At 34.1% G+C, this 14,063-nt stretch overlaps 1 protein-coding gene across 1 annotated transcript in view; it reads right to left on the reverse strand.

Moving 5' to 3' along the window:
- Positions 1-14,063, reverse strand: part of LOC145314668 (uncharacterized) — a 64,730-nt gene that overhangs the window by 35,853 nt on the left and 14,814 nt on the right. Inside the window, exons 5-7 of the mRNA XM_080154672.1 lie at positions 10,707-10,808; positions 9,232-9,279; positions 6,931-6,990 (exon numbers count right to left, since the gene is read on the reverse strand). Of these exons, the coding sequence (XP_080010798.1) occupies positions 6,931-6,990; positions 9,232-9,279; positions 10,707-10,808 (210 nt within the window). The remainder of the gene's footprint in view (positions 1-6,930; positions 6,991-9,231; positions 9,280-10,706; positions 10,809-14,063) is intronic.

Below are 14,063 nucleotides of genomic sequence, written 5' to 3' on the forward strand. Positions count from 1 at the left end.
ACAATGTATAGTTACTTAGAAATTGATAAAATAAGCAATATTTTTTTATTAAAAACCAAATACAATAACAAAGCCAGAAACAGGTTTTTTATTATTATCTAATTAACTTAAGATGGCCCATCTCTCGCCCACCTTTAATTACAAATTTGTAAAAAATAAAGACGCAATATTTCTTTATGAACAGTCTGATAAAAGTGTAAACTAATTCTCCAAAGTGGGTTATTTATTGTCCAACACAACAAAAAAGGATATTATTATTTTAAATAACCTATGAGATTAAACCCTTTGTAGACAGTGAGGTATTTTTTTGTCAATAATACGAATTTAAAATAGGTCTTTATTACCTAATTACTACATTATAAAAAAAACTAATTGGCAATTTTATAGCATAAAATAAATCCTTAACAGTAAGTAAATTGTTTCAACTATATATGACACGTTAAATATCCCTTCAAACATTATAAGAAATAAAAATGTTCAGATTTTCCCTGTTTTTACCTTTTTCCCTCCCAAACTATCATAAAATCAAAGCATTATTCCTGGATATTTTTGTTAATAGGACGTTTTTGGTTGATCAGTGTAGTGAAATGTGCTTAGAAAATGTTAAGATTTGATAATCAGATGAGAAATTTTTACGTTCACACTCCCTTTAATAACCTTATCTTTGTCAGAAACTTAGATTGCTGGTAACTGATTACATTTTTACAAAAAAACACCACATTTCATAGTCAAAATCTATGAAAAAAATTTGATTTAAATTGCATTTTTAACCCATTAGTACCGAACCAGGCATTAAAACCTGGTTCCGAAAAATGGAAAAAAAAACTGTTTCCGGCTTCATAATTGCATCATTCTCAGTATGAATCCCCCCTCTACTACTCTGGCTTTCATTTCCCCCTGGAGCAGGCAGTTTAGCTTACTTCCGTTTGCTGTTATAGCTCAACAAAATTTGAACATCATAAACTTTTTTGTTTTTATAGTAAAGTCGCTGATTTTTTCCATGATATCTAATGTTTATTGACAAGTACATCTATTTGTGAATTCGTTTTATTCAAACTATCATTTTTTATATGATTTTTTATCGTTTTTTTACACCCTATTATGACCCGGTTTGGCTTGGCCATAAATACCCGACAGTTTTAATTACTGATTTTTATTACCCGGTTTTAACTTTCAACCAATAAAAGTAACAGTTTACGTCATTAGTAAGGGTTTGAGCCACCCTAATAACCCTAGTAATCTCTATATGTGTCACCCAATAGTTTTATGCTCGTTTTCTGAGCTTGATCTTTAAATCAATTTAGGGGTGATTTGGATCGGGGCGCGCTAAACTTTCATCCAATCACAGCGCTGCATTTTCAAAATGCAGCGCTGTGATTGGCTGAAATTTTGGTGCGCCCCGATCTGAATCGCCACTAAAATGATTTAAAGATCAAGCTCTGATATGTAACACCCAAATTTTATATGTTTTTTTTTGTAGTGTGTGTCTTTTAAACCAGGTTTTTTTAACCGAAAAGGGTGGTACCTATAGCCAAAACACTAAATTTGAAATAAATCGCTTTGCATATTACTTTTAGCTCTATAGATTACATGAGGTTGTGTAGTTTTCAATTACGGATTGTATCAAAGTTCTAAAAAGTGTTCATCTCACTTTGGGCGTTCAAAAATTATATTTTTCGATTTTTGGTCGAAAAAACCAGGTTTTTACTACAAAACCGGGTTTTAATGCCCGGGGAAACCGCCCAAAAGGGGTCATGATGCCTGGTTGGTATTTATGGCCAGGCCAAAACGGGTTGGAATTCCGTTTTTACCATTATAAAACTTCCCTGAGATTTTCAGCTCGATCGGCCCATAAAAGTGGCGCTAATGGGTTAAACAAAAATCATAGCGGAAACAAAGGGGGAAACTAATACAATCTCAGCTGTGATTGGTTGAAGTCGAGATACCGGAGTCCAAGTTTTGGAGTACCACGGTTCAGGGCGCCCTAAGTGCTCTCTGATATGTGATGTGCTCTCTGATACCTAATGGTGCCCTGTACCAAGTTTGGTTAAGCTAAGTTTTCTCTAGGCTGCCTGGTAGACTCCCAAAGTCGAGGTATCAATATGAGCGCTAGTGTTAAACGCTACACAGTAGTCAAACTGACTTACCCATATACTCACTCCAGTTCCATGTCTTTGGCAGTCTACCAGCAGAGCTAGGGTTGAGATATCAAAACAAACTTAGTGTAGACATTCTAGACACTTTTTTTGCTCTTTCGTACACCATTCCTTAGTCAAGTAGACTACCGTATACTCGCTCCGGTATACCCTCTTTGGCATACTACTAGCAGAGGTAGGGTTAAGATATCAACACCAAACTTGGTGTGAACATTCTTGACAGTATTTAGAGCATCTTTTATTAATAACTGTTTCAGATTGGGTCACTCCTTCTGCCGGTTAAGGTTGCCGGTCTTTGGAGTGACTTAAAACTATGGGTTCAAATGGTGACTGCTAGTAGAATCTCAAAACGAATCCATAGACACTAAAAGAATTTCTGTAGCTCATCTGTGGCCTGAACTGGACCCGTTTTGTCAACCCTCGCCACCACTTTTCTTGCTCTTGACTACTGTAAAGTGTTTGACACTCAAGCTCGTGCTGGTTCCTTGTCTTTGGCGCTCTACTACGGGAGTAAGGGTTGAGATATTGACGTCTAGTCTTCACCAGGGTATCAAGGCGCTGAGAGAGAAAAGACAGAGCTTGTAAGACACAAGACACTGCTTGTAATGCAACCTCTATCTTTTGTGATTGCAAGTCGTGTCTTTTCTCTTACAAGCTCTGTCTTTTGTGAATTCTGGCCTCACAAAAGACACAACTTTCAAGAGAAAAGACAAAGCTTGTAATAGAAAAGATACAGCTTGTAATACAACCTCTGAAGTTGTGGCCAAAGATTAAACTGACAGGCTATCATAATATTGCAATAAACTTTTTACACCTTGAATATCATGTTCAGAGATAAAAAATGTATTCATTTGCATTATCATTTAAATTAATAAATAATCTTTTTATATATTAATTTTACTTCATGGCAAATCTGTAATTGTAATCAGTAAAATTCTCAATTTGTGTCAGAAATTTTTTTAATATCTTTAGAAAATCCACGCTTAAAATATGAAGATCCATGCTTTAAAAATGAAGATACATGCCTTTCAAATGAATATACACGCTTAAAACATGAAGATCCACGCTTTAAAAATAAAGATCCATGCTTTAAAATGAAGATCCACGCTAAAAAATGAAGATTGGCGCTTTAAAAATGTAGATCCACGCTTTAAAAATGAAGATCCAAGTTTTTAAAATGAAGATTAATGCTTAAAAAATGAAAATACATGCTTAAAAAAATGAAGATACATGCTTAAAAAATAAAGATTGCTGCTTAAAATATGAAGATTGATGCCTAAAAAATGAAGATTAGCATTAAAAAAATGAAGATTCATGCATTTAAAATGAAGATTGAAGCTTAAAAAATGTTGATCCAAGCTAAAAAAAATGAAGATTTATGCTTAAAAAATGAAAATCCATCCTAAAAAATGAATATCAACCCTTAGAAAATGAAGATACACGCTTTAAAAATGAAGATACACGCTAAAAGAATGAAGATTTAAGCTTTAAAAACGAAGATCCATGCTTATAAAATGTAGATTGACGGTTAAAAAATGATGATCCACGCTAAAAATGAAGATCAACGCTTAAAAAATGAAGTTGCAAGCTTTTAAAATGAAGATTGATGCTTTAAAAAATCAAGATACACGCTAAAAAATGAAGATTGACGCTTAAAAAATGAAGATTGACGCTTAAAAAATGAAGATTGATGCTTAAAAACTAAAGATCCACGCTTAAAAAATGAAGATCCACGCTTAAAAAATGAAGATCCACGCTTAAAAATAAAGATACATGCTTAAAAAATCAAGATACATGCTTTCAAAATAAAGATTGATGCTAAAAAATGAAGATTGACGCTTAAAGAATGAAGATTGGCGCTTAAAACATGAAGATCCACGCTTAAAAAATGAAGATACATGCTTAAAAAATTAAGATCCACGCATAAAAAATAAGATTTTAAGATTTCAAAATGAAGATTGGAGCTAAAAAAAAGAAGATTGATGCTAAAAAAATGAAGATTGACACTTAAAAAATTAAGATTGACACGTTGAAAATGAAGAAATAAGCTTAAAAAATGATGATTGACACTTAAAAATGAAGATTCCCGCTTTAAAAATGAAGATCCACGCTTAAAAAATGAAGATCCACGCTTAAAAAATGAAGATCCATGCTTAAAAATTGAAGATACATGCTTAAAAAATGAAGATCCATGCTTAAAAAATGAAGATCCATGCTTTTAAAATGAAGATTGGCGCTATTAAATGAAGATTGATGCTAAAAAAATGAAGATTAACACTTAAAAAATGAAGATTGACGCGTAAAAAATGAAGATACATGCTTAAAATTGGAGATACACACTTAAAAAATGAAGATACGTGCTTAAAAAATGAAGACCCAGGCTTTTGAAATGAAGATAAGCGCAAATAAAATGAAGATTGACACTTAAAAAATAAAGATACACGCTTAAAAAATGAAGATTGACGCTTAAGAATGAAGATTCCTGCTTAAAAAATGAAGATCCATGCTTTTAAAATGAAGATTTGCGCTAAAAAAATGAAGATTGGCGCTAAAAAAATGAAGATTGACGTATAAAAAATGAAGATCCATGCTAAAAAATGAAGATATACGCTTTTAAACTGAAGATACATGCTTGAAAAATGAACAAGATTTAAAATATTTTACATATTAGAACTATAGATTTTCCATGAAGTAAAATTAAGATATAACAAGTATTATTTTATGATTTAAATGATAAATAAGTGAATACTTTGCTATCTGAGAATCTAATATTTATGGTGAAAAATGTTTATTGCTACGCTTATGATCGCGTGTCACGTTTATCAATGGCCAGTCTTCGGTGGCACTTGGGTGGCGAAAACCCAAGTAATGCAGGTATGCTAATTGTAATCTATATAATGTGGTAATTTTTGGTATCATCATTGGGGGATGTACATATATTTATCCTCCATTGTCTTATCCCTTCAGATCCCTGGGGGAATTGGCCCAATCTAAGTTTGAAAAGAATAAGATTGGTCAGTGCAACTTTAATCTCGTTTAAAGGATAAGGACAAGCAGATTTTTTTACATCTAGTTTTTTAATCTTAAGGGAAGACAATCCTTATACTAAAGTAACAGGATGTCTTTGTGTTTGTGTGTTTGTCTGTGTGTTTGTACCAAAGGATCTCGCTTACCACTAAACCGATCGGATTCTCCTTAACAGGGTAGCTTCTCATAAGTCCCGGGAAGGTTTATAACTATTTTGGGGGAGGGTACCACCACCCTATCAGGAGAAATCGCCCCTAGAAAAAATTTCCCTTCCCGAAAAAGAGACTTGAACGAAACATAAACCAATTTCTGTAATTAGATATTTTAAATAAAAAAACATTCAAAGTGCCACTAGAGGCCTCTATGGGCCATGCCGCTAGTCCTTATACTAAAGGAACAGGATGTCTGTGTGTTTGTGTGTCTGTACCAAAGGATCTCGCTAACCGCTGAACCGATCGGGTGCTCCTTAACAGGGTATCTTCTCATAAGTCCCGGGAAGGTTTATAACTATTTTGGGGGAGGGTACCACCACCCTATCAGGAGAAATCGCCCCTAGAAAAAAATTTACCCTTCCCGAAAAAGAGACTTGAACGAAACATAAACCAATTTCTGTAATTAGATATTTTAAATAAAAAAACATTCAAAGTGCCACTAGAGGCCTCTAGGGGCCATGCCGCTAGTCCTTATACTAAAGTAACAGGATGTCTATGGGATCTCGCTAACCGCTGAACCGATCGGGTGCTCCTTAACAGGGTAGCTTCTCATAGGTCCCGGTAAAGTTTATAACTATTATCTTGGGGGGTGGGACACCCCCAACCCTCCCAAAAAATGAAAAATCTAGGGGCGTAGCCTGCTAGTGGACGATAAAGTAATGTACACTCACAATTATGCTCAACAAAGTTATCCCTTTAGTAGATAAAAACTATTTTTGATATTTAAGAAACTGCAAGTTTATTGTATATCCTTAATCCTTGAGATCTGCAGAGGGCAATTATTGATACCTTGAATTATGAATCTCATGTTCTGCTCATCACAAATAAAATAATGGATATAGAATATACGTGGATATTATTAAGGGTGATTTTTGTCAATTTAGGTTGCTAACATGGACATAATTTATTGGTCAATTCGTTCATTCAGTAGGAGGGGGAATAGATGGGGTAAAGGGGGTGGATCAATTTTAGCCAGCTACAAGTTTCACGTTATTAGAATACATGATAATCTGGTGTAGATCCACGTAACTATAAATATCAATCAAGTATTCCTTAAAAGAAGAATTATTTAATTTGTGCTTTTCATGAAAGCTTTAAGATGTTCTAATAAACTTCCCATAAACGTATTGATGCCAAACAAACAAAATTACGATTACGATTATGCTGAACCGACACGGTTTTTTTAAAAGTAACAGGATCTTGTCTGTCTGTCTGTCTCCCCTTTGTGCCTGCCCACCCTAAGTGTCCTTAGAGGCGCAGCCGCTGGCAAATGAAAAAAGACAAAGTTAAGGTAAAAGAAAACTCAACCCTATTGTCCTTGTAGTATTTAGATGTATTAAATAGGGTTGGCAATCCGGATCCGGAATCCGCCCAATTTTTGGCCAATTTTGGAATCCGAATCCGTTTTTTAATAGCGGATTCCGGAATCCGCAAGGAATCCGCCACTTTTTTTGACGGATTCTTTAACAATCCGGAATCCGAATCCAGTCCAAACATTCGACGGATTGCCATCACTAGTATTAAATCTTAATTACCTGTATAGTTTTGCCAGCTACAGCATTCTCCACTTTTAGCTTCTCTTTCTCCAATAATTTCTAAATATAATAAAACAAGGTTGACAACATCCATAAGTACTTAGCGAAAGAAGTAATAATAAGCAGATTCAGGAAGTAAATAGTAAATTTTTATACGAAGTTAGAACTATTTATATTTAACATATAATAACAAGGATGCCAATATCCATAAGTAGCGAAACTTACAAAAGCTGTAAGTACAGCCAAGCAAATGCAGAAGGGAAAAGATTTTTAAAGAGAATGTGTAGAACATAGTTTATGGAAATCTTAATACGAAGCTCGACACTTTTATTTTTAATATATTTATAACAAGAATGACATTATCCATGAGAAATAAACCTCATTAATAAGTAGAGAAAAAAGAGTTTAAAGAATGTGATCATTGTTTATGGAAATCTTTATAAAGTTAAAAACATCTGTCTTTACGAAAAATCATTTTTTTATCTAAAAAAAATTTGGAAAAAATTGTTGAAGGTGTTTGTATATAAATATTGTTGATATATAACCTAGTCTGGGACGGAAACTATGGTGATTGGAGATAAGTTAGAATATAATCAAACCAAACCTAGGAATACTAAGGGCAGGGGCGTCCAAGCTTTTTTATTTTTTTGGGGGGGGGGAATGTTTTAAGGGGGGGTAAAATGGCGCGTCGCAAATTTTTTTTTACCCGTCCCCTAAAATTTTCACCCCGGGGGTAATATTTGCTTGGGGGGGGGGGGGGGTAAATACCCCCTCCTAAATGCCAGGGTAGGAGTAAATTTTAAATGGGGGGGGTGGTAATCTCCATTTTACCCCCCCCCCCCCCTTGGACGTCTATGAGTAAGGGGGTGATTTTTTTTCGCAATATTCCGTAAAGGTTTAAAATATGAGTAGAACTCTAAAATTTGGTATAGCAGTTGCTCTAATATGGTACAATATAAAACTATGAAGAAAAGGCGGCAAAACCACCGCTGCCGCCGATAAACTGTATATCCCACCAATTTTGTTTTTGCTTTTTCTCGCAAAATTACATAAATTTGAATCATCTAAGACAAACTTATTATTAAGTTGACCGTGAATCAAGCAAATTATATTCTGGGAAGGTTCAATATAAACTTCCCCGGAATTGGATGAGCTATTTCTGATATCGTATGAGCAAAAATACATCCAATACTATATAATATATTTTGAGTAAATGTGTTAACACTTGAATAATTGGTTTATAGAGGGCAAATAAAATTGTTCCTTGATTGTCAATTAGCACTCTCCAGTGCGTCCCAGGGATATTAAGGGATAAGACAATGGACGATAAATTGATGTACTTTCGCAGAGATAACAAATTAAACCTTCTTTAGAACAAAATTGTTCAAAGGGGGGGGGGGCGAAAGTGACACTTTTTGAAACCAAAACTAAAAGTCAAAGGAACTCAACTAAAAAAGAGTTACAGGTCTGAGATTTTGCATGGCAGTTGCTTTATAGGGGAACAATATGGAACTGTGAAGAAACGGCGGCGCAACCGCCGAAAACCGCCGAGAAAAGGCAAAAAAAATTCGGCGGGAAACGGCGGTTTTCGGCGGTTGCGCCGCCGTTTCTTCACAGTTCCATATTGTTCCCCTATAAAGCAACTGCCATGCAAAATCTCAGACCTGTAACTCTTTTTTTAGTTGAGTTCCTTTGGCTTTTAGTTTTGGTTTCAAAAAGTGTCACTTTCGCCCCCCCCCCCCCTTTGAACAATTTTGTTCTAAAGAAGGTTTAATTTGTTATCTCTGCGAAAGTACATCAATTTATCGTCCATTGTCTTTATTTTAGTTTTGGTTTCAAAAAGTGTCACTTTCGCCCCCCCCCCCCCCCTTTAAAAAAGGTCCTTAAAAAAGGATGGGAGCCAACGAATAAGATAAAATGGTTATAAAACTTTGTGTACCAGTGTACTTTACAATGTCCCTTCCCTCCTTCATTTTGTGCAGAGAAAAACATTTTGTACTATATTTTCTAATTTTACACTCCTTTCTTTTCCCCCTTGTTTATAATAAGCTATTAAACCTTAAACAAACGTTTTTGATAAGAACATATTTTGGATTAGGTTAAATAAGGGTTATTTTTTTGAGGGGGGGGAGGTGTAGTATTCTCGTGGACAAATATCTTTCACAAGCTGCAAGCGTGGCACAGGGGCAATGCAAAGTATTTTTTTTTTAATTGTGGAACGTTAGGTCCTACCGTTTAAGAGATCTAAATGGACGTACAGACAAACATCCAGTTACTTAGTTCACAAAATGTAAAAATTACTTTTCTCGCGGCCTCTTTCTTCTCCTCTTCTTTCTTTAACTTTTCAACCTTAATAATAAATTTATTATAATAGATGTATAACATGGAACTCATTTATTGGTCAATTTGTTCATCCAGTAGGTGGGTAGGGGATGTGATAAAATGGATGGAAGGGGGGAATCATTTAATTTTAGCCCGATGCGTGTTTCACTTTATTAGAGAACATGAAAATCTGGTGTAAGATCCAAGTAATAATAAATCCATTGGTATACTTTAGACTATCTGTCTTATTCTTCAATGCCCCCTTATTTTGCAGAACATTTTCACCCCCAATCCACCCCACATAACCAACCCATCTCCAGCTACTGGATGAACGAACTGACCAATAAACGAGGTCCATATTAGCAAGCTAATTTGTCGACAAATTTTCCCATGTCAATATATATATCCACGTATTCTATATCCATTGATCCGATGTGGTTGCATTATAGGTATCTTTTATCGATACAGATTACCTCTTGCCGCCTCTATTCTTTTAACTTTATTACCTACCTAAATATTCCATCATGACAACTTCAATTAAATTTAATTACACGTCTCATCATTGAGAAATTGGTTTTGGCACTTGAAAAGATTTCACTCAATTTAAAATTTTAAAGGGATAATTCTATGAAGGAAAATCAACAACAACTTTAAAATATAAGGAAAGTAAACCTTTAAATGTTACTTTAAGATTAGGTTCTAAGATTACCCAAATAAAAATAAAAGGGGGAGTGCTGTATTTTAGCATTTTAGTCATAGGGGGGGGGGGGGGGGTTACTAGATTCTATAGTAACAAAGCTTTAATACAAAGAACTAAATATTGCCGATCATTTAGGTAACAAAAGTATCAAAAAATTCAATATAGAAATGATAAACATATTGAGATGATTGTTTTCGAGTTAAAATGCTGTTCATGGAAATACCCCTTTTAACATTAGAATATTTTAAGCAAATAAATAATTCATGGAGATTAAATTGAATTTAGACTTTTCCTTCTATATCAATCAATACACCCACAAACATCTTTCTTTCTATCAACCGGTTTTTTTTACTATATTTCTCAATTTACTTTGTCTATAAATCCCCCAATTTGCTTATTTAAGCTAACAACTCTATAGCACTTTTATTAACGACAGTCAAACAACCAATCCTTTAAATATCATGACCCTTGTATTTAACTACTGAAAAAAAATTTAAGCATTACCGATATTTAATGTAAAAATCATGACAAAAGCAGTAGGAAACATTTTCGTGTCTTTAGAATGACGCTGTGTACTTCTACTACTGGTTGATATTTCTAGGTGCTTTTCCTTAAAAACGCTTAGCGAGCAAAGACCCTCCCCTCTTGATTGAAAATAATAACAAACTTCTAACCCAACCCCTCCTTATTCCGAAATAAAAGGTTTCTGTACGTGACTAGGCACTTTTGGGGCAACCACCAATCTTTACTCTACCTGGACCAACTTTTTCTTGTGGTTCTTGCCAGCCAGATGTGTCTGCAGGGTGAGTTGACAGCCAACGGTCAGATTACAAACCTCACAATACCCAGGTACAGCCTGCAGTATAAACAAAATGTTAATTTTCTTTGCGAAATTTTGGAAGCTTTACAAAGTGTCACAAAGAATTAGCAATGTGACGTCATAAAAATAAGTGATTATTCATCTCTTTTTTAATGGATTTTCTTTCCCACTTCTCCTCTCGTTCCTCATTTTATGACGTCACATGACAGATCTTTTTAGACACTTTGTAAAGCTTCGTTTCTTTTATGGAATGAAGCGATTGCGTCCGATAGTAGCATGGCTTTCAGAGCAACGGTAACATGAGTTAAAAAGTGCAATGAAATTATTTAAAAATTAGAGTGTGTTTTGTAGGTTAAGACAGTAAAAATACTAATGCAATTAATTGTTAAAGAAGGGAATGAGCAGAAGAAAAAAAAGGGTATGCTGTATTATGTAATAAATATCCTAAGCGTTACAGGATGACAGACCGACCAATCAGTATTGGATGACTTGCAGAGTAGATTCACCATTTTTAAAGTGTTAAAGATAATTTTTTTAAAATGATTTCTTCAGTGGTACCTATTTCTGAAAAGTTTTGGAGTATAAAGTATCTCAAGCTTTAAAACATTTTTTTGTTGAAAAATCATAATTATTAATTTCTTACTAAAAACTTAAAACCTTTAAAAAATCAGTAGAATTATAAAAATAAAATACTACACAAAACAAACACTAAAAAACTTTTCTTTGAGCAAAGAATATTCTAAGTAAAACAGTATCATTAGTTACAAGCGGTGAAAAAGTTTTTTAGAAAATTAATTTTCCACTCATTTTGACAAAAAGGTATTTTAAATTAATTTCTTAACAAAGTTTACTAAAAGACTATCATTAGCGAAATTGAAATATTTCAACAAACATTTTTTCAAAAAGTTTTCTGTTGTCTTAGACAGTGGATTAAAATATACGTGGATGTAATGACAGGGAAAAAATTATCAATTTAGGTTGCTAATATGGACATCATTTGTTGGTCAGTTACTTAATCCAGCAAGAGTGAAGGGGATAGGGTAAAGGGGATGAAAGGTATTATTTTGGCCAGCTACAAGTTTCACGTTGTACATGGTAATCTGGAGTAATATCCAAGTAATAATAGATCAATTTCTTAGACAAACTTTAAAATAACAAATTCTGGGAATAGTCTCTTTCGTAACATCGCCCAATAAGGGACGATTCGACGTATTTTTAAAATGGCTTTTTATAGGTTATTTTAGTTTAGGTTAGGTTATATTGGGTTAGGTCATTGCCCCACATGGTTAGGTAATTGGCCCCGCAGGGTTAGAGCCCCACGCAGGGGCTAGAAATAGGAGAAAAGCTACTGTGAAAAATACGAAGAACCGCCCCATAAGGTGCGATGTTACGAAAGGGACTATACCCCAAATTCTTTTATCAACCGAGCAATGTTTAATTTAGTTACAAAAAATACCTTTTTGCCAAAATGACAGCTTTTCCACCGCCAAATTCAACTTGACCTATTGCGTCTGAACTCTGCTGGAGCGGCGAGCTTTGTAGTTCTTATTTTACCCGTTAGGTGGCAGCAGGGTGAGGCTCTGATTAACCCGCTAGATGGGGCTTTAAGAATTCCGCAAGAATCCTTGTAACCTTCGGCACAGGGCAAATGCTCATTTGAACTCTAGTAAAATTAATTAGTAGAACTTGTATAAGTGGGGATAATGGCCTTAATAACACCATTTAAAGGTCAAAAATGGTGTTGTTAAGGCCATTATCCATTAGGTTATTATTCTGCTGCTCCTGAAAACAAGTTCTACTAAGGTTTACTGGAGTTCAAATGTAATGAGAAGAAAAAATGTTGACTTTAATTCCATATATAAAAATATTTTTGAAATCTTTAAAAATGTTATTGTTGGTTTTGGTTAAGTTCATTCTAGTTCCTTTTGTTCTTCCTTTAGACCTTAATGTACCTCTAGAAAAATTCCATCAAAACCAAATTCAAATGGGCAACCAAACTTAACATTAGCCACCAGTAACATTAAATGGATTTAAACTCAATATTTCATTATTTCTCACTATAGATTACTTAGTTTAGATTTAGTTTAGTGCCAAGATTTAGATTAATTCAATTCAGATGGGGACAAATTAGACTAGAGTGAAAAATGGTCTTCTAACCCTCTGACCATTTTTTACTCCTACTAATCACTTTTTACCCTCTGGTTATTCTCAATGTTCAGATGTTCTTTTAAACAAGTTAACCTTGTTCTAAAAAGCTTTGTTTATCTCACTCTGAAATATGACTACATTATTGTCTTTTTTATCCCCTTATACTAGCTGCTATGCCTCTAGAGGCCTCTAGCGGCACATAAAATGATATGTTTTCAATCTATGTTAAGATTAGCTGTTTACCCAATAAGTATCTTAATAACCACTAGGCGGAGCTAGTTTTTTTTTTGGATTTTTGGCGATTTCTCTTGGGAGGGTGGTGGTACCCTCCCCAACATGGTTAAAAACCTACCCAGGAACTACATTGCTGTAAGGGTTCAGTGCAGCGATTAGCTAGTTCCTTCAGTACAGAGAGACAGACACACTCACAGACAGAGGTCCTGTTATTTTTAGATAAGAATTATTTTTTTTCTAATACTTTTTATTTCATCTTTGCATTGCTCCCTATGGTTGATTAGGGTCTTCTTAGAACACTTCATGTTAATTAAAAATTATATCTTTTTAATTGTTTTTTTTTAAGTGTATACTTATAACCAATTTTTTTTATATTTTGTCCAATATTCCTGATTAATAATCAAGAAAACAAAAAATACAAAATAAATTTTCTCATTCATTTTCACAGTGGTTACAAACCTAACTTTCCTTCCAAAACTTTTTTCCTACTTTTAAGTTGGAAATTTAATTTAGGACTATTAGAAGAATTATTCAAACTTTCTGCACATTTTCAAATACAAGAATTTCCAGGACAATTTTTGACATATATTTTTTATATTGAGGAAAAGTTGAAGATAAAAAAAGTCTTACAACATTTTTAATTTGTTAGGAAAGGAATTGTTACAATGTATCCATTAAACTCTGCTTTTCAGAGAATGCACCTACTAATCATACAAAGAATTTAGGCTATTATCTTGGGAAGTCGGACATTCTCCACCCCCTTTCAAAAAAATGCACCCCCTCCCCTCATTTTTCTTTTCCTTTCTTGAAATAAATAGGTGGGAGGGGGCAGGATAAGACCTCTCCAACACCACACCATTTGATTCAAATCTTGATAAAAAAAAGTATCCCCACAATGATTTTTTTTCT

Source organism: Acartia tonsa, chromosome 3 (genome assembly GCF_053477335.1).
Source record: "Acartia tonsa isolate MP-2025a chromosome 3, ASM5347733v1, whole genome shotgun sequence".
In the NCBI taxonomy this organism is placed as follows: Eukaryota; Metazoa; Arthropoda; class Copepoda; order Calanoida; family Acartiidae; genus Acartia; species Acartia tonsa.